At 37.9% G+C, this 20,659-nt stretch overlaps 1 protein-coding gene across 2 annotated transcripts in view; it reads left to right on the forward strand.

Annotated features, from left to right (window-relative positions):
• galnt9 (polypeptide N-acetylgalactosaminyltransferase 9) overlaps nucleotides 1-20,659 on the forward strand; it is a 157,978-nt gene that overhangs the window by 34,169 nt on the left and 103,150 nt on the right. Inside the window, exons 1-3 of one of the 2 annotated variants that reach the window (XM_067439386.1) lie at nucleotides 1,539-1,694; nucleotides 4,305-4,471; nucleotides 17,972-18,146. In XM_067439386.1, coding sequence (XP_067295487.1) covers nucleotides 1,693-1,694; nucleotides 4,305-4,471; nucleotides 17,972-18,146 — 344 coding nt within the window. In that variant the 5' untranslated portion in view covers nucleotides 1,539-1,692. Of the gene's footprint in view, nucleotides 1-1,538; nucleotides 1,695-4,304; nucleotides 4,472-17,971; nucleotides 18,147-20,659 lie in introns of those variants that run through there. The other variant, XM_067439384.1, reaches the window with a different exon arrangement.

Raw genomic sequence — 20,659 nt, forward strand, 5'->3', positions numbered from 1 at the left:
GCACACCTTTATGGTGTTTTTCCTGTGCTTTGTTAACATGTGGTACTAGGTATTTCTGTTGTTGGACTAACAGATTATTTAGAATGAATTGTGGTGTGTTTGATGTTTATTATTAGCTAATACTACTTCATTTTCTGGTTCAACATAGGTTTTATGCAATATTAATGCACATATATGCTTTTATTGTCTTGTAATTTGATAATTATTTTGCTCAGTATACCTTTTTGTGAGCAAACAACCTTGGTATTCTTTAATAATGTGATTGCCCAGAGAATTTTAATCTGCTAAATGCCAAACCTAGACTCTGTAATCATATTTTAATGAAATATAACCTATTCCTGAGCTCCATAATCCTCAGCCATATTAAAAGAGCTGAGAGTAAAGTCCACATGGGCTGGAGCCTCATGCTGTTTTTCCAGGATTCAGGATGGATAGAGAGAGGGATTTCACAGTGAGATGTTGATCAAGAACTTATGGTTGCCATAGTAACTTGTCAGCATTTACAGTGTGAAATAAAGGCTATGTTGGCATGCCTCATTTTTCCCCACAAGATACGGGTAAATGTGGGAATGATTTTAGGGGCTTGTCAGCATTTGTCAGCTAGAATGCAGAAAGTGTTAGCAACACAGTCAATATGCACATATTTATTGGTGGCAAAACAACTAATCATGAATTTTGAGACTTAAGGTTGTATTATTGTGTTTTAGTGCCTATGTATTTGTATAATAACTCCTAAATGTACTAAAATGCTTTATATTTCTAATATAACTTGCATATCATGAATTTCTTATGGTCACGACTGGAGATGTGATGACGATGACGTATTGACTGAAATTCAGTGGGGTTTAGTCTTGCTCAGTGTGGAGAATAATGCAGTCTCTCCCTGTGACATTTTACATTTTCTCGAGACAAGACACCACAGGTGAATAGAGTAAAATTATTAATCACCAGACATTTTGACAATTGTTTTGTTTTACTGGTTTTCTGAAATGTTATGTTTTAATATTCAAATGAGGCATTATCTAATTAAATACTCAACACATGTTCATACAAATTCTTGTTTCATTCTGGTGACTTATTAGAGTTAAATGTTTTTACCAAGTTGTTTCCTGAGATGTTTTGTTTAAATATGCAAAAAAGCTGGTCAACGAATATATCTGATATTTGCAATTTTTAAAGTTTTTCTGTTTGTGCTGGTATTTTGACATTGCTCCAGACTTTTATTTTGACGGCACTAAGAATTCTAGAATTACTCACAAGAACACGGCTAAGAGTAAAAAAATATTGGCTCAAAGCTGCGCTTAAAAGTTAGTTATTGAGCATCCCAATCATACTTTAAGTAAAGTGTAGGATTAAATCGTAAGTGTCAGTCTTTAGAGTTGATTCACGACACTGCTGTGCCACAAGCAGGATTTTGGATGATGTCATAGGCATGAACCAATCACTGAATATATGTCCTTATTTAAAGGGTTACTTCAGCGATTAGCATATGGCTTTGTATCAGTAGAAACCCTGGAGTATATTCAAATGATTGTGCATCATCTTTTAAATGTTTGCCCAGACGCTAAAGACTACAGCCAGCAGAGGGAGCCATTATCACATGTTTTTAACTCGTGCATGGGGAATGGGAGATCACACTTACAGCACAGCTGGCAGCTGCAGGCATTAATTTAAACGGAGCTATGGTGAGCAATGTAAGTGTTTTAACTTCTCAAATTATTTTCAATGAAAGTTAAAGGGTTAGTTCAACCACAAATGAAATTGATGTCATTAATGACTCACCCTAATGTCGTTCCACACCCGTAAGACCTCCGTTCATCATCGGAACACAGATTAAGATATTTTATAAAGCTAATAAAAACATCATCAAAGTAGTCAATATGTGACATCAGTTGGTTGATTAGAGTCTCTTGAAGCATTGAAAATACATTTTGGTCCAAAAATATCAAAAACTACGCTTTTATTCAACATTGTCTTCTCCTCCATGTGCCTCCAAAAAGAATCAACCGGTTAATGAATCAGTGAATCGATCAAAGATTCGGGTCGCCAATGTCACGTGATTTCAGCAGTTTGGCGCTTCAGAACTGCTGAAATCACGTGACCCGAATCATTGATCGATTCACTGATTCATTAACCGTTTGATTTTAAGAATATTCTCAGATAAATTCACATTGAATTATGCAATTCCTAAGAGGAGTTATGCAAGAAAGAATTTTCAAGAGAATACAGTAGGCTATATACACATTTGAAATGAAAGATAAACAGATTTTTCACCATGTCTTACAATTTAAAATTACAATTTTTAATCTGGTGTGGTGTTAACTGACCTGCCTAGCCTATATATGGCCTAAAAAATATTTTTTATATAATCAGCCACCATGGATTCCAAAAGAAAAACCAACTGACAGGAGGAAGAAGTGCTACTACTTGCTGAATTAGTTGAACAGCAATTTTTTTTATATCAAGCCCAGCGCTGAAAAAGATGATGCCTGCTCTGTCCAAATGATACCGTTTCATTAACTGGTCCTTGTCAAACATTTTTAAAAACATTCTCCCTCTCTTGAAAGATTTGCACGTCTCTGTCTCCTCAGTGCCATCACAAGCCCCTACTGGCAACTCCTAACCACTTGAGAGACCTCTCGAGTTGTCTTAAATAACTGGCAGAGTAAAAGTGATTCTTAGCTTTAAGAATTTTGATAACTTGCTTTTATACTTAAGTTTGAAATTAGGAGTAAATTTCATGAATTCTCAGCACTTAAGACTAAAATAGCACTTTGAGAAGCTTGATAAACACGGGCCCTGGGCTGCGTTCAGCCCTGACAAAACGTTGCAAAGCTTTTTTTAAACAGAAACTGTGCTGCGTTGAACACCCTGTTCTGAGGATGCAGGAGTTACAACTATGAAGGCCATTAAGAAGGCCATTCCTTGTGTTCTTTTTGAAGAATTTTCAGAACCTGATGAAATCGATGTAAATACGTGTTTAATATAATTATGCTTGATACAATCGAGCATGGTGCAGGTCTACAATTTTGTTTCTGGTGTCCTTTGACTTTGGTCTTGGCCATAGTGGAGTTTGGAGTCTGATGCTGCGTCCCAATTCGCCTACTTATACTATGTCCTAAAAGTATGTACTCTTTTTGTGAAGAAAGAGTATATACTTTTGAGTGTGTAGCAGAAAAGTATGCAAGCTTCGGGACATACTTTTTCGCCATCTTTAACGGACTCTGTCGCTTAAATATTGATAGTTGTTCACTCAAACCCCTTTATCTAAACTTCTCTACTTAACCGTCGCACATCCGTCATGTTTGTAGTTTTTGAAACACTTTTTATCCGTGTTTGTAGTTCTAATCGAATCCTTGTTCAACTCGCAATGGGTTGTGGGCAATATCAGCCGTTAGAGTGCCCATCGATCCATACTTCGAAATAGTAAACCATCCGGGTATCTTTGGAATACTCTTTTCAACATACTACGATTTGGGACATACTAATTCTATTTTCGAATACTATTTAGTATGGGGAGTATGCAAAATGGGACGCAGGGTGACTGTTTGAGGTTGTGGACAGGTGTCTTTTATACTGATAATGAGTTTAAACAGGTGGCATTAATACAGGTAACACGTGGAGGTCAGAGGAGTCTCTTAAAGAAGAATTTACAGCTCTGTGAGAGCTAGAACATTTGCTTTTTTGTAGGTGACCAAATACTTATTTTCCAGCATAATTTGCAAGTAAATTCTTTAAAAAGCAGACAATGTGATTTTCTTGATTCGTTTTTTTTTCTCATTCTGTCTCTGAAGTCAATGATAAAAATGACAGGCCTCTCTCATCTTTTTAAGTGGGAGAACTTGCACAATTGGTGGCTGACTAAATACGTTTTTGCCCCACTGTATTTGACACACCCAAACAAGTGAAAACGCTTCTCAAACCCATTGCACGCTGTTTCCAGGAAACATGACGTTCAACCTGAAACCATAGCAAAACGTTGCGCACCGGTCTGAGCTTTGAACGTGCCCCAGCTGTCACTGGAGACACATTAAAGCATTTTGGATATTTCTTTTAATAGTTCCATAAATAATAAAATACTGTCAACTACAATCGATCATCTGTAGGATGTGAAGTCCGAACCAAATGTTTCTTGCTTCTAAAAATGTCCACTCTATTTGTTGTACCTTGTACAATGACAATAAAGTATCCTACTCTTCCTCTAAATCCTTACAAATATATTAAGATATATCATTATCAGTATGGTCAATTGTGATTTTTCAATCATATAAAATTATTAAATATATACTTTTTTTTTTCTCCAGGTGTAAGCAGTTGACCTACACTGAGGACCTTCCCCAGATCTCTGTGGTCTTCATCTTTGTGAACGAAGCTCTATCTGTCATCTTGCGTTCTGTTCACAGCGTGGTCAACCACACCCCGGCCCACCTGCTCAAAGAAATCATTCTGGTGGATGACAACAGTGACAGTGGTAAGGACGCATCCCTTTGTGATTCCTTGAATGATTTTATTTGTTTATTGCTTTGTTTAGTCTGAAACAAATGCAGCTGTTAAATGCTTACCAGTTCCTCCTGTTGCTCCAGACATAAAAGCTTTTATAAATAAAGTTTACTTAAAATGCAGTGTAAATAAACACAGCACGACATCCCAAGATAAAATATGACTAACCTGTTTCTGTATGGAGCTACAGTCTGGGTTTTGTCTGAGCAAACAAACATTTTTGTTACTTGGTTTAGAGACAGAGCTTAAAGACTAAGAAAAAGAGGAAAAGCAAACAGCAAGAGAAAACCACCTCGAGAGTAAACCTTTAGGTGTGTACTCTTACACAGCTCCAGGTTTATAAATAACCATTTAAAGAAAAAACAGATTGCTCTCTTTTCTTTTTTTTACTGTTTCTAATGTAGATTTTTGCAGTCGTTTCATCTGGTCAAATTAGACCATTATAAAAGTAGCGATGCTACTAACTGAACATGTCTTCATTTTCATTAGTGCGACAGCAACATCTGTTCTCAAAATAGTGTTTTCATTTTTTCTATTTTTTTAACAACAAAATGTTTTCTGTGCCACATTATTTATAGCATACATCCAAAAAGCAACAATTAATAACTGTCTTCTAGAATCCTCTTTATCAATGCTGGTAGTAGTTCATCTGAGTGCAGGTTTTGGTTTGAGACCAAAGAGGATGCAAAGATTGGCACTCACGAGCACCCTTCTGAAACAAAAAATGATAAATGGGATACCCTACTGGCCCGACCAAATGCCATGAGACCACAATCTTTGACACAAGGCCACTCTCTGAAGTATTGTTTGGAATTAATTTTAGCAGATTTGGGCAGTCTGAGGATTAAAATAAAATGGTTTAAATCATTTACTCTGATTTTCAATAGTTCTCAGAGTCCTGAATTTAAGGACACAAATTTAAGGAATTTAAGGTTTCCAGACACTCATGTGCTGTATTTTTTGGGTAAAAATGTTATAGGTTGTTATAATAAAAACATAACGGTTCATTATGTAAGGTCTTTATACACCACTGAAAACATAGTTATGTATATTATATTGCATTTCTGTCAATAGATCCTCATAAATATTACAATGTAGACCTTTAAAATAAATGCTGTTATTTTTCTATTCATCAAAGAAATGTATAATGTTGTCCACAAAAATATTAATGATATTTGATATTACATACTTTGATAATAATAAGAACCATTATTATTAGTTGAGCATTGATATTTCTTGATGATAATTGAACACCAAATCAGCGTTTTAGAATGATTTCTGGAGGATTATGACACTGAAGGCTGGAATAATGACTGGAATAAGTATTATATATATATATATATATATATATATATATATATATATATATATATATATATATATATATATATATATATATATATATATATATATATATATATATATATATATAAATATATATTCTTATTCCAGTCATTATTCCAGCCTTCAGTGTCATAATCCTCCAGAAATCATTCTAAAATGCTGATATATATATATTGAAATCTGCTAAAGGGACATTTAGAAGTACACTATAGCACTTATAGCACTATAGTGTACTTCTAAATGTCCCTTTAGCACATTTCAAACAACACATTTAAAATGGCAGGAACAAAAAGAGATACCCACACAGGTGCAGCATTGTGGAGAACAGATAACTTGCAGTACCGCCATCTTCCCGATATGCTGTTATCTCACACAGTCAGCTTCTCTGAAGTAGGCGTTGACAATTTCTAATTTCATATGCTAATTTCCTGCTGATTTTTCAGCTTCTTCCAGCTGACATTAAACTGTTAACAGGCAAAGGTTGCCTACTTGACCTTTTCTCAGCGCTGTAGCTTGTCGTCTCCGGTTTAGCACTCGCGCCCAAAAACCGATCAGGCACCCTCAACACTCGAATAATGAATTGACCTTAGAGAGCGTGTCTCTGTCTCTCTAAGTCTCTTGTCCATTATGAAGATATTTAATAGAGTGTTGTGCTCGTGTTTCACTATTCACTGAAGCCAATAAGGTTTTTGTCCTCCTTTTCTGTCCCTCCATCATCCCTGTCTGTTTGGATTAATCTCAGCTGAATCCTGTTATGCAGGGTAACATTCATTCTCACCTTGTGAATAATATTAAGGGACATGGCATCTATTTTTTTCTCATCTCATCAGACATGGAGTTGTATTGCGCCCTTGAAATTCAATTCATTTAGACATTGCTTGTAAACAGATAATAATGGGTTTCAATCCAAATGTAGACTCTTTAGATGAAGAGTTTGTTTAATACTTTTTCAAGGACATTCTTTTATTTGAGAATAAAGCTAGTAAATGACATCTGGATTTATCACCATAAGCAAACTACACAATTAAAATCCTAATACATTTGAAATGTAATTGTATATTTAGCCAAATTCTGTAGATAACATTAGTGGTGAACTGTTTATCATCATTTACTTGCCCTCACGTCATTCCAAACCCTTTTTTTATTTGGTGGGACACAAAAGGAGAAGTATTTGAATTAAAAATGTTGGGTGGATTATCCCTTTAAGCTTTACTTTTACACAAGTGCAATGACACACACGTAAACATGTGCATCCATGAGGAAAATGGCTTTCTTTAATTGCATTAATTGCTATTCCAGTGCCATACGCAGCCTTCACTATTTATTGTGTGTGGTTGTATATCAAGCCAGAGTTCTTGATGTATGCAGATGAAAAATGATAACTCCTATGTTGATTAAATAAATCAAAGCAATCACTTTTCCATAGCTCATTTATCTGGATCAGCATGCATTTCAAATATGTTCATAATGCCCAATTTTGATTCTGCTGTGTTGCAGAACTTGTTTTTGCTTTTCTATTCACAGTATGATGGATGGATATTTGTTCTATATTGATTGGGGAATGTTTATCAAATATTTCTGCCTCATGATTCTTAATTTGAGTATCATCCAGAATGCACCAGACTCCCTCCTATAACTTTTCCCAACACCCCCCCCCCCCCCCCCGTGTCTGTGTGTGCTAGCAATTCAACAAAATTGCAGTTTGTGCCTGCTCTAATGTGTCCATGTCATAATAACCAGAGCATAGCTGACACTAAAAAAATAATTATGTATTATATATTCACAATTATTAATTAAAGGGTCATGAAACCCCAAAACATTTTTTTTGAGATATAAACAGATATGTATAGGTTGCACATCATTGAAAAAACTAAAGGTACTCATTATTCTAATTCATAAGTGAAACGTATTTATTTTTGCATTTTTCAGAGCGATTTCTGTCTTCCGGTTTGAAAAGTTTAGTCGGAGCAACGTCACGGAATCTGACGTCAGCGCGGGCTTTTCGGTCCATGTATGGGCTGGTGGGGACATGCTGACGTCGACCGCTCCGAGCGATTCTCGATATGTTCTCATGACATAAAGCTCATTCAGTTCAATCCCTGCGCTGTAGTATATATACAAGATAATTTAGTTAATATACATGAGACAGTCACTTCTGTGAGGCTCGTCTTCCATCATTATTGTATGTTAGGGAAGTTTTGAAAGCAGTGTACGAAAAGTCAAGGAGGAAAGTGAGGCGTTGTGCTGATACGAAGTAACGTGAGCGCCGAGCGAGCTGTAACTGGGCGCCGTCTGTGGAAGCCTTTGCTACCAAAGGCTCGGTAAAGTAAAATTAACCTGAGGAATCGCACGCCGAACCTTGTCAGGAGTGCAAAATAACCGATCTATTGGCTAATGAACAATATTTTTGATGAAATAACAAGAATCAAAAGCCACCTTTTCGTTTTATTTGTGGTCATAGACATGCACTAAACCGCATGTGTTCGGGCTCTTAGTGAAACAGCGTGCTGCATATGTGGACAAATATAGATTTAGCTGCCGAGTGATAGACAGCGCGGATCGTCACGGCAACCGAGCGTTGCTCTGTGCTTCAGATGCGCGGTCAAGACAATGCAACCTCAAACCCCTTTGCTTTTACCGATCTAGAATTATGCTGCCTTCACGTGCCATCGGAAATTGTATCATTCCGACTTCTGAAGTCGTGATTACGAAATCATTGCATTCAAGTTTCAAAATGTGAGGGCGTTCATGTGCCATTTTTACCTCAGGAAACTTGTATTTACGATAATTCCGAGAGCACCTAAAGGCATTACACCTCTATCGCATTGCAAGCATGTTCGTGAGTGGTTCATGTTCTCTTAAGCCCTATTCGGACGGGATTAGTTTAACATGGGGACGTGGGGGTAAAGTCATTTTACCTCAGGACGTCTGTAATATTAATGGCCAATTCGCACGGGATAAGACATCTCAGTAAAACTAGCAGAAGTGGGAGAAGTAACTCGCTTTACGCACAACGGTATCCTCCGTCTCGTCATGTGCGTATGACGCTGCTGTTATCTTGTGAGCAAACACAACATGAGTGCCAGTCTGAACTCCGTCTCAGGTTATATATGTGTGTTTTAATAAACAGTTAGGTCCAGTCTAACGATTCTGATTGAATTGTGTTGGTAATAGACACTTTTCTAGAGCTAAAATAAGTGTTGTGCCTCTGCTTTTGATCTTCTTTTTGCTTTAAATTATATGCGGCAAATACTGGACGTTTGACACAGAGTTGTTCTAACACCTATAACGAATGCTTCAAGCGCCTCCATGCTCGCAAAATGCACTTTTTAAAAAAAACGTTTAAACAGTGGGTCTATTCGAACGGGATTAGTATTACCCAAGGTCATTTTTCCGGACCTTTTTACAGAAGGTAAAAGTCTCGGTAATCTTTACTGACATTGTCCGTAATGATTACCGAGATGGCACATTCGGACGGGACTAAAATCACAGAGAACCTCTGGTAATAATTACTTTACCCCCACGTCCCCATGTTAAACTAATCCAGTCCGAATAGGGCTTAAGTCCTACCACGTCGGCGCGTTGTTCATCTTGCCAAACAGTGTGCATATTTGGACAAATATAGTTTAATTATAACGTTTGCAAAATATTTCTTCATACAGAATAACATTTATTTAAATTTCTCACTGAATGCTGATTTGAAGAGCTGAAAAACTTGCGATCTCTGCTGCACGCCACTTAATGTCTCAGAGCTCTCTCATTCGCTGTACTCACCCCTCATTTAATATCACTGTGGTAAACAATGCCAACGTGAACCAAGAACATGTCTCAGAACCGCTGTAACTGCTGATGTTGGTATCGCTAATCTTAATGTGCCTAATGACACTCCCCTATTTATGCAAACCATTCCCTCTTTCCACACAATACCCATCCCACCTTTTTACAGTCGACCACTCCCCTTTTAACAAGCCTTTTCAAATCGAAGGTGTGAAAAAACACTGCTGCAGCAGGGGGGTTTCATGACCCTTTAAGATTTTTCTCCAAAGCACTTGAGTGAATCTCATGGAAATAAGAATCCCACATGTTCAAATCAAATCAAAATGAATTAAGAAATTAGCCTACATGTAAGAATATATTAATTAATTCACAGCATTCTGCAATGTGAAATTCTTTTTACTATCCAAATTATTTAACCCCCTTGACCTGGAAGACATTTTGCTGCCAAGAACAACATTTTATGAAAACAATTCAACAAAGGCATCAGTACGCTATTAGAAAGTTTATTAATAAACATTTAAGCGATCCTGAGAAAGCTGATGAAAAAAAAAAAAATCTAATTGGCTAAACATTTGTGTGCAAAATTATTCAGCACCAGTCAAGTTTTGTGCAGATTTTTAAATTATTTATAACCTCCAATATACATTGCCTCTACATGTTTAGAAGCTTCTGTCGCCTCTCTACTGCATTCTTGGCCCATTCCTCGCTTGAACAAGCTTCCATATCACTGACAATCTTTGGTTCTTGTTAATTTTGGACCAAAATGTATTTTTGACGCTTCAAGAGATTCTAACTAACTAACTGATGTCACATATGGACTACTTTGATGATGTTTTTATTTCCTTTCTGGACATGGACAGCATAGTGTGCATACAATTACGCTCTCGGACTAAATATAAAATATCTTAAACTGTGTTCCGAAGATGAATGGAGGTCTTATGGGTGTGGGATAAAGTAATAAATAATACATTCGGATGAATACTTTGGGATGGCTGTCCTTCAGGAAACTCCATTGATCATCAAGCTTCAGTCTCTTCACTGAAGGCATCACCATCTTTGCAAAAAATGGCTTAATACTTCATAGAAATCATGATGTCCTTCATACAGTCAAAATTTCCTCTTCCTACAACAGCAAAAAAAAAAAAACATAAAAAGTCTGGGCAGCCTCCATGTTTGACCATGGAGATGATGTTCTTCTGATCATAAGTTCTGCCTTTTTAGCACCAGACATACCACTGATCCATGGGTCCAAAATGTTCCAGTTTGATCACATCACTCCATAAAACATTCTTCCAGAACTCCACAGGTCTGTCCAATTGAATTTTTGCATATTCAAGTCTGCCTTTTATGTTCTTCTTGGTCAAGAGTTGCATTTGGCAAGACATCCCAAACATGAAGGCCATGCTTGTCTAGTGGTCTTATTACTCTGCATTGAAATGTTTTTTCCCCTCCTTTCATCATGTCATCTTGTGAGTCTTTGCCAGTAAATTGAGGGTTTTTCTCAGTTGCTCTGATCAAACATTTTATTCCCCTTAGTGATATTGTGCTTTTTCTTCAACACCCTCAAAGGTTTTCTGGCACAGCAAATTTTAAACTTATGAAAAAGTTTGCCAGCTGTTTCTCTAAACTGTTAGTATTTTGGAAATCTTCTTGTCGCCATAGGCTTTCTAATGTAAAGATACAAATAAAACAACTTGTTCTCTAGCTTTTGTGAGAGCTCATTTGACTTGCTCATATTTGCTACTTAACTTTAGCACATGCATGAGCTAAAGTTATGTATGTGTAACAGAACAAGATAATTTAGTTTTGTTATAGTGTTTCTAAAGGCTTAATTGTGTTTTAACGCAATTTTGTACCATGCAAACAAGTGACTTAAAAACAGCAGTGTTGAGTAGGGGCTGTATAATAATGTTGAATACTATATTAGTTAAATATCAAAGTTATGCATCATGCATCAAATATCGGTATGCATCATGGTCATATTATTGTAGTACTAAATTGTATTTACACTGTCAAAAGTTTTTGATCAGATTTTTTAAAATGTTTTTAGAAGAAGTCTCTTATGTGCACCAAGGCTGCATTTATTTAATTAAAATATAAAGGTGTCATGAACTGGCTTTTAAAAATGTTATACTGTTTTCTGGGGTCAACTAATGACACTTTTTTTACATTCAGAAACATCATAAGTAATAAGTAAAAGGCTATTTTCTACACTGGTTTTGAGGCTCTCTCCTGAACGCTGGGTTTGATGGGCGTGCCGCACTGGAGACTTGGGAGTAAATGCCCACGGCTAGGATTGGATAAGAGTTGCATATTTAATGAGCTTCAACTCCCCTGTCAGTTCAGTTCACATGAGGGAGGGATTGTTTTGAAAGCGGCAACAGGGATGATTCTCTCGCAGGGCTTGTGAACGTCTTTATCAAACAATCACAATGATTTATTTCTCATCCACCCGCGATTGATTGGAATATTATTTCTGTATTACATGGCCCACACAATCTGTGGATATAAGCGTGAACACACACACACACACACACACACACACACACACACACACACACACACACACACACACACACATGTGTGTGCGCGCCCAGAAGAAAATATTATTTCTGCTGACGGGCATACATTTTGGTAGCCCGTCTGAAAAACACACAGCCCCGGGACTACTATTAGCCTACATTAAAAAAAGACGTTTTACTCACATAAGTTTGTTGCACAATTCCTATCAGATCCAATATAGAAGGTACAACATTGAGTCTGCAAATCCAACACCTGAGACTAGTTTACAAACAATTGCATTTATAAATGCTGCATTTATTTGATTAAAAAAAAAAAAAAAACTTTTCTATTTCAACATTTAATTACATATCTGGGATGCAAAGGTGAATTTTCCGCATCATTACTCTTCAGTGTCGCATGATCCTTCAGAAAGTTACAGTGGGGCAAAAAAGTATTTAGTCAGCCACCAACTGTGCAAGTTCTTCCACCTAAAAAGATGAGGGAGGCCTGTCATTTTCATTATATCACATTTAAAATCACATTTGTCTGATTTTTAAAGAATTTGCTGGCAAATTATGGTGGAAAATAAGTATTTGGTCACCTACCCTGCTTAAGCCAGTACATGTCTGGGCCCATCTGAAGTTTGATAGAGAGCATTTAAATGATCCAGAAGAGGATTAAGAGAATGTCAGATGAAAGCAAAATATAACATTTTGGTAAAAGCTCAACTGCAGGAGAAAGAATGCTGAGTTTCACCATACCTACTGTGAAGCATGGGGGTGAAAACATCATGCTTTGGGGCTGTTTTTCTGCAAATTGACCAGGACAACTGATCCGTGTAATGGAAAGAATGAATGGGGCCTTGTATCGTGAGACTTTGAGTAAAAACCTATTTTCATCAGCAAGGGCATTGAAGATTAAATGTGGATGGGTCTTTCAGCATAACAATGATCCCAAACACACATCCCGGACAATGAAGGAGTGGCTTCGTAAGATGCATTTCAAGGTCTTGGAGTGGCCTAGCCAGTCTCCAGATCTCAACCCCATTGAAACTCTTTGAAGGTAGTGGAAAATCTGTGTTGCCCCAAAACACCAGTTCTCTAAAGGAGATCTGCATAGAAGAATGGGCCAAACTACCAGGAACAGTGTGTAAAATCCTTGTGGAGACTTACAGAAAACGTTTGACCTCTGTCATTTGCCAACAAAGGGATAACATGGGTCTCAAACTCCCGAGCCACTTGCGGCCCGCAGGATGATATTTTGTGGCCCCCTACTTGACATCAAAGTATAGTGTTAGTGTGGCCCGCGCGTTGCTCTGAAAACCATTTTTGGGGAGTCGTTGCATGTGCCGCGCTTTATGCCTTACTTCGTGTGTGTGTGTGTGTGTGTGAGAGAGAGTTAGCTCGGCCCTCCCTCATGCAGTATAATTGGTTGACACCGCATGATTGACATGAACAGAGGCTGATCAGACAGTCATGAATGTGGTTTAATGGTGCTCAAATGGCCAATCAAAACAAAGTAGGCGGGATTTACAGTCTCTTTTGGTCGGCGCAGCGCACACATGCTCGCGCAGTCTTCACACACACAGACGAGCACGTCAATCTATCAAGTAGGCCTAATTCCGTTGCGGAGAGAGACTATTCTTTCCAGTGAAATCACAAAACTAAATTGCACACACACAAATGCACACAAAATGCAACGTGTCCATGCTCTTAATATACAATCATTGATGAACATTGTAATGGAGCAGATTAGATCTTGATTTGAGACGATTTACTAAAATGCAGGCATGCAGTCCAGCCTGACCCAGAGTCTACCTCCAGAGGCCCCCCGGTAATTTGAGTTTAAGACCCCATATAACAAAGTTATCCACCATAATTTGCAAATAAATTCTTTAAAAATCCGACAGTTTTTTTTAAGGTTTACCTATGATGAAAATTACAGGCCTTTCTCATCTTTTTAAGTGGGAGAACTTGCACAATTAGTGGTTGACTAATTATTTTGTTGCGCCACTGTATTGTCTCCATAAAATAAATGACTGGTTCTGAATTGCCTGAAACAAATTTGTTTAATGCCAACCTATGATCTTCATTGGCTGCCTACAAAAAATATCTCCTTTGACCCGCTATCAAACACTATCGTTGTAGCTGAGGCCTGGAACTGTTGGATATGTCGATTTTTCTGCGCTGTGAAAGAAAATCCACTTTGCATGGATAAGGATTCAAACTGATACGTTAAAACCGATGCCATCATTACTGTTCGTATCACTGTGTATACAAGTGCTGATGAAGCTCCAGAGCTGAAATTCAGATCCGTAATGAGTTTTAGTTTCCAAATCGCAGCGTGAGCGGTAGATCAATCACAACAGATTGGGCCATCTGAACAATCAGAGTAGGCTCTCGGAAAGGAGGGCTTTAGAGAGACTGAATCCTTGATCGAATCATTTCAGACACTGTGAGAAAAGAGGTGATTCTGCAGTGTATATTGTAAGAAAGCATTTTTTGACCTGCAATCAAACCTATTATAGGAGACAAAACAAAATCCTTTAAAATAGTATAATTTTAAAGTAAATAGTCATACTTTTCCCATGGCCCTATGTGTCCTATAATGTGATTTCAAATCATAACCTTAGGTGATTAAGCCCAGTCCTAAAGTCTCCCATTGCACTGAAAGATTGAAATGTTAGTTGTTCTTCTCAGTTGATGAATGAGAGGGGAGTTAGTTGTGTGCATCAGTGCCTTAAAGAGTGCCCTGTTTCTTCTTATTCCTCGCCCCATAGAAACTAGAGCACTCAGCAACCTGCAGGAAAGAGCCCAAACACTCATCTATCTTCCGCAAGTGTGTATATGTGTGCATGCGTCTCTCGGAGTGTGTGCGTGTTCTCCTTGCACTCCATTTGTTTACCTCCCAGAGTTCTTATTGAATGAGGACAGATAGCTAACTCTGAGAGACTAAAGGAGTGGGGAGATTCAAGCAGATTTATTTTCCATGTCATTTATAGTGGCACTAAAACCTTCTCTTTTTTATGCTGTTAAGTTTATCATACAGGATTCTCCACAAGCCTTTTCCTTCAACTTGAATGTTTTTTCAACGTTTATTTTTTTTCAGGTTCATGAGCGAAAGGGTCTATGGGTGTTTCTTCAGATTTTATTCATGTGGACATGTAACTGTGTAACGTATAACAGAAGAATTACATTTTTTGTATGTCTTTTTAAGGGACATTTCCATCACATCTTATATTTTGAGGAAAAAAAACACTCTTGTTAAGATATATTTAATGTATTTACAACAGTTAATATATTATATGTATCTATGGCGTTATATGTATGTATATGTACCAAGAACACTTAGCCTGACAAGCCAGACCCACATCAAGATGTTTGGTCTGGAAACCATTGAAAGGGCTCAATCAGAGGGGCGGGATAAACGGTTGTCTTTCAAACTCCCTCTGCACGCAATTGGATAGAGCTACAACCAACCAGAGCAACGAAGGTGAAGCGGAGCTAGTTGAAAGATTAAACTTTCGCCGGATCCGGTCGGCAAAACTCAGAACACATCTTCCCTTCTTAAGAATGATTTCAGTGCCGTTCTTTGTTCTTTTCTCAGTGAAAAGCTTAACTCCAAGTCTTCCAGAGTCACGGTCAGAGCTGATTCGAAAGACCGCCGTTCGCAAGCTTCTGTGTTTACTAGAAGCATGCAAGTGCAACTCTGCCGTCATCATGTAAAGCCCCGCCCACTGACTCTATACACGACTCTATACTCTATATTAGCCTGACCAGAGTTTGGTTTTTACTAGGGCTGTCCTCGACTAAGGATTTAGACATTCGAATCAGAATTGTCGAATCTCTCTATGGGTGACCGATAGTCGAATCATCTGTGTGTGTGTGTGTGTGAATGGGTTGGGAGGGGCACCACACTTGTCAGCCAAAAGGTAAAACTAATTTTGATTTTCCTTCAAACACTGCACACAGCAACAACTTTTAATAAAGCGATCAAAACTGCCTGCCAACTGACAGACGAACAGACAATGGCTTTCTTATTTAGGATTAAATAGCCTAAAATGTAATGTGGTGGATAAACATTAATAAACCGTTTTCTCATAACATGTTGAAGCTGCATTCGAAATAGGCTACAGAACATCACACAAATATATAAAAGAACATTTTGATAAATAAACCTAAAAAAATACCTGCCTAGAGAGGAAAAGAAAACTTTGAGTGCGTTTACGTGTTCTTAAGCCGATTGTGCCTAAAGGGGATGAAGACGTACACGAAGCTCAGCCCCGCGCCTCAGGATCTCACACCGCCACCTGACGCCCACATTATATACACGCAAGCTCAATTTTGAATTGACTGACAGATGAGCTGCACGAAAGCGCTCTGTGGTGCGGCAGGATTTTAAACAACTTCCTGAGTGACCGCGGACAGGCACTGAATGCTGCCGCCAGTGTGTACACTCATTGAACGTGTTCTAATTTTAAAGGCGCGGTGCAAAACTCGCCGCCCTTAAAGGGGTCGCACACCGGCTCAGCTCAGCTCAGCGGCGCGACACGTCTTTAAAATATTGAGCACCCCCATATTGCCAAAATGGTATGATCCTCCTTTCATAACACCCGCGAAGATTCGACCGTGAGATCGGTGGTATAATCAGGCTACGCATATCGATGCATCGAATCTTCGATTATTAGGGGTCACCCCTAGTTTTTACAGCTCAGAAGGTATTGAGAGTTGCTAGACAACACTCACGGCAGATTAGATTTGCTGCTGCTAGGGTGCGTCTAGATTTCTAGGCTAAAGAACACTAACATTTGAAGAAAAAAAAATATTATCACATTACTTTGATTTTTATGATAATTTTGTAAATTTGATGGCCTGAATCTAGCCTGAATGCCAGTCGAACTCAGCCCCGCCCACAAAATGTGAGATTGGGCAGTTCGGTCTGGACTCGATCCATAGAGGAGTAATTATGCCAGAACAGAAACTGTTCGGACCAATGAAATTGTCTGGGCGGGCTTTAGACGATGACGGACAGATGATCAACTGTAACGTAGTCATCCACGTCATCAAAGAAGCTTGGTTTAATTTGTTCTAATCCTAAACGGAGAACTTATTCATATATGCATTCACCTTCACTATTTCTCTCATAAATAATGATTGTGTTGGTAAATACTCTGTGTGTATACTTAGTCTTTTTTTTAACAACACCGGCAAAGATCACTTATTCCAGCCTTCGTGCAGACAGGTTTGCCAAGTTTTTACCACAAAACCCACCAACTACTAGCCCAAAACAATAGCTTCTCGGTGGGGTTCTCTGGAAAAAAAGGCCTTTTGGGGGTAAAATGTTTTATTTTGGCAAGGTTGCCTGCTAAAACTCGCATTCCTGGGTCTATATATCACATAATTGAGGTTGCTTCACTTCAACCCATAAATGGAACATGGAAATCAACCCGCGGGAAAACGGCAGACTTGGTAACACAGTGCAGTTGAATTCTGTTAACATTTCACAACTAATGTTATGCGTTGCTCCGTTGCTCTGATTGGATGTAGGTCTATCCAATTGAGGTCTTTCCTGGTTTGGCTGAAAAATGCCCCATTATTAGGCCTTCAGCCCAATAGAGCAGTATCAGACTCATATTCTGAGTAGAACTGAGTATGACGACAGCAGGCTAGCCTGAATCAATAACCATTACAAATTATGCATGAAAATAACAAACATAAAAGAAATGCAATGTGGCAGGGACTTTACAAAACAATGCAACCTTCATATAATAAAAAGACAAATGTCAAGATCCCCTATTATTCATGTAGGAAGTTTTCCTTGTTTCACATTATCTGTTTTTCTCTCGTAGTGGAGCTGAAGTTCAATCTGGATCATTACGTGAATAAGCGATATCCTGGCCTGGTGAAGATCGTGAGGAACAGTAAGCGAGAGGGACTCATACGGGCCAGGATTCACGGCTGGAACGCAGCCACTGCTCCTGTTGTGGGCTTCTTTGACGCCCACGTGGAGTTCAATACTGGCTGGTAAGTGGGATTCAGTCTTTTATTATTTATTTTATAGGCATTGTCTCACCACTCAGTGTATCACTGGCATGCTTCTCAAGACAAAGGCTTGATTTATCAGAGAATATTCATCATGACATCAATGGGTCTTTATGCCGAAGAAGGCTGCCTGATGGATTTTTATCTAAAGCGTCTGTCAAAAATCCACTGATAGATTAATGATCTCAGAAATGGATGAATAAGATGTGCCCTAAATTAAATAAAATGTTCCTTTCTGATGATAATGGGCTTCTCTGTTACAAAAAAGACCTTCAGGAATTTTCAAGTCGCATGCCGTTTACTACTGGTTTGGTTGGGGACCGGCATCCAAACTACAATATACACATGTGACCAGTGTATAAGTCAATCCAGTAGAGCTGCAAGATTAATCATTAAAAGATCACGATTCAAACAACCAGAGAATCTTATTCATAAATGACATTGATTCAGCTGTGTCTAATAAACCTTTGTCAAAATCACCCTGGAACATTCAAATCTGTGTTGGCGCTGAGAGAGCAGTCGTCATGTATGAATCAACTTCATCTTTTTGACAACACGGTATCATTATTTCTGTCTTACAATAATTCAAATGATCACAGAAATACTGGGATAGACGTTTAAAGTTTGGATATAAACACTGATGTCTATAGTAATGAACGAAATTTTGAAAGTAACTTGCCGCTTCAAATAATGCTTGCATCTATTATCTTGCTATGACAATAGGTAGCGACAAGTGACCGTTAAAAAAAGTATTTGTCATTGAATCTGTAGCTGTGTTTCCATTCCCCCTTCAAATTTCGCAAATTGAAAATGCAGACATTTTTTTACTCTCGCATGTAGGCATTTCGAAAAAGGAATATTTAGCAAAACTGCAATGGAAATCGGATTTACAAGTCACCTGGAGTACATTAAAGTCACAAGCATTCTTTAAAGATTTTCTAAATATGTCTGGACAGAAGATGAGACGGAGTTCTTTATTAAACCAATAAAAGACAACGACAAAAATTACGGGAATACTGGATTCTAAACAACAAAGAAATGCCACAATTTATCAAGACCTTGAAGCTGAAATGAGTGAGAAACCCCCAGAAACATCTCATATGTGAGGGCTCCCAAGTATAAGGGTTTTATCTTGCCATTAATGCTTGTATAACATCCCTACGTCTCCTTTCGATTAAAATAATGGCTAATGTGATGGCTGAGATGTACGTAAACCTACCAACATCCATTGCCATTATATTTGTATTGACTTATCACGAAAGGACAAAAAATCATTTTAGCTGCATTGATTAATGGAAACGGCGTCATTTGGCAATCATTTTTAAACAACATTGAGAAAATACCGCATTTTTTTTGCGCAAATCTGTAATGGAAACCAGACTAGTGATTAGTAAATAAAATTATGATTCTTCCAGTAATGAAACAAGTGAATAACTTATGAGTGAGCCGTTGAATCATTCATTCAAACCAATAGTTTAAAAAATATACTTTTAATAAATTAAACAATTTTAAATAGACTGCAGCAATTGATAATTCATCAGAACCTCATTATTTTATTTACTTTTCTGTTTCTGTAAAATCGAGAATCTATTTGAAAAATCTCAATTCATCCAGAATCATGCATTTCTACAATCTAGCTTGAAGTCCCATTGTTTGTTGCCTCCAAAAACACGAAACGGCTCCAATGTGCTGAGACATGCACTACCAGCCCGCACTCACAATCCTTAAATGAACTTAAGCATCCTTCATCTGTCACCTCTTTCAACTCGACAGCAGTGAGTTCTCATTAAGGCCTCCCATTAGAGTAGTATGACCGACCTCCATTGGGAAATTATGGATTAACCATTAATGAGATTTTCCTCTTTGTTCCACAACATAAACATTTAATGGAGAGATCTTCTCTGAATGGGGCCACTGTCTCAGGCATATGATGCTGAATCTGCGGTCAGAAAGACAGGGGATGCATACGTTGTTTTGGAGCCAAACCGAAATTCGTTTCATTATCGCTTCCCTCATGCAAAACTTGGATTGCACTTTCATTTAAATGGGTTTTCCTTCTGTGTGAGCTCCAAATTTCAGGGTGTGAAATGAGACAGTCGGAAATTAAATGCCTTTTAGTTTTCCACCTTTTAAAAGGGGTCATATAATTTATTATTTTCTTCCTTAAGCATTCCCCTAACAATATTTTTTGATGTAATTTTTCCACCCCCTGTCTTATGTAATTTTGTTTTTCATACTGATTTTCCAACCCCTTTCTGACTCAACAGAAATAAACAGAAAATGTATAGCTGCTGCACATTTAAAAAACACACTCTTCACATGTAAAATGAGCAGAAGTTTTGAATATTAGCATGTATTTTCATAGTACATCAAGGTCATGTATGTAAAAAGATCAAGAAAAATGTGACTCATAATGATACATACTGTTAGCTTTCACAGGGTGATTTTATCCCGGCTCAAAAATAAAATGAACTCCCGTTATCACCGACCCATCC

This window comes from Pseudorasbora parva, chromosome 3 (assembly GCF_024679245.1).
Source record: "Pseudorasbora parva isolate DD20220531a chromosome 3, ASM2467924v1, whole genome shotgun sequence".
Classification (NCBI taxonomy): domain Eukaryota; kingdom Metazoa; phylum Chordata; class Actinopteri; order Cypriniformes; family Gobionidae; genus Pseudorasbora; species Pseudorasbora parva.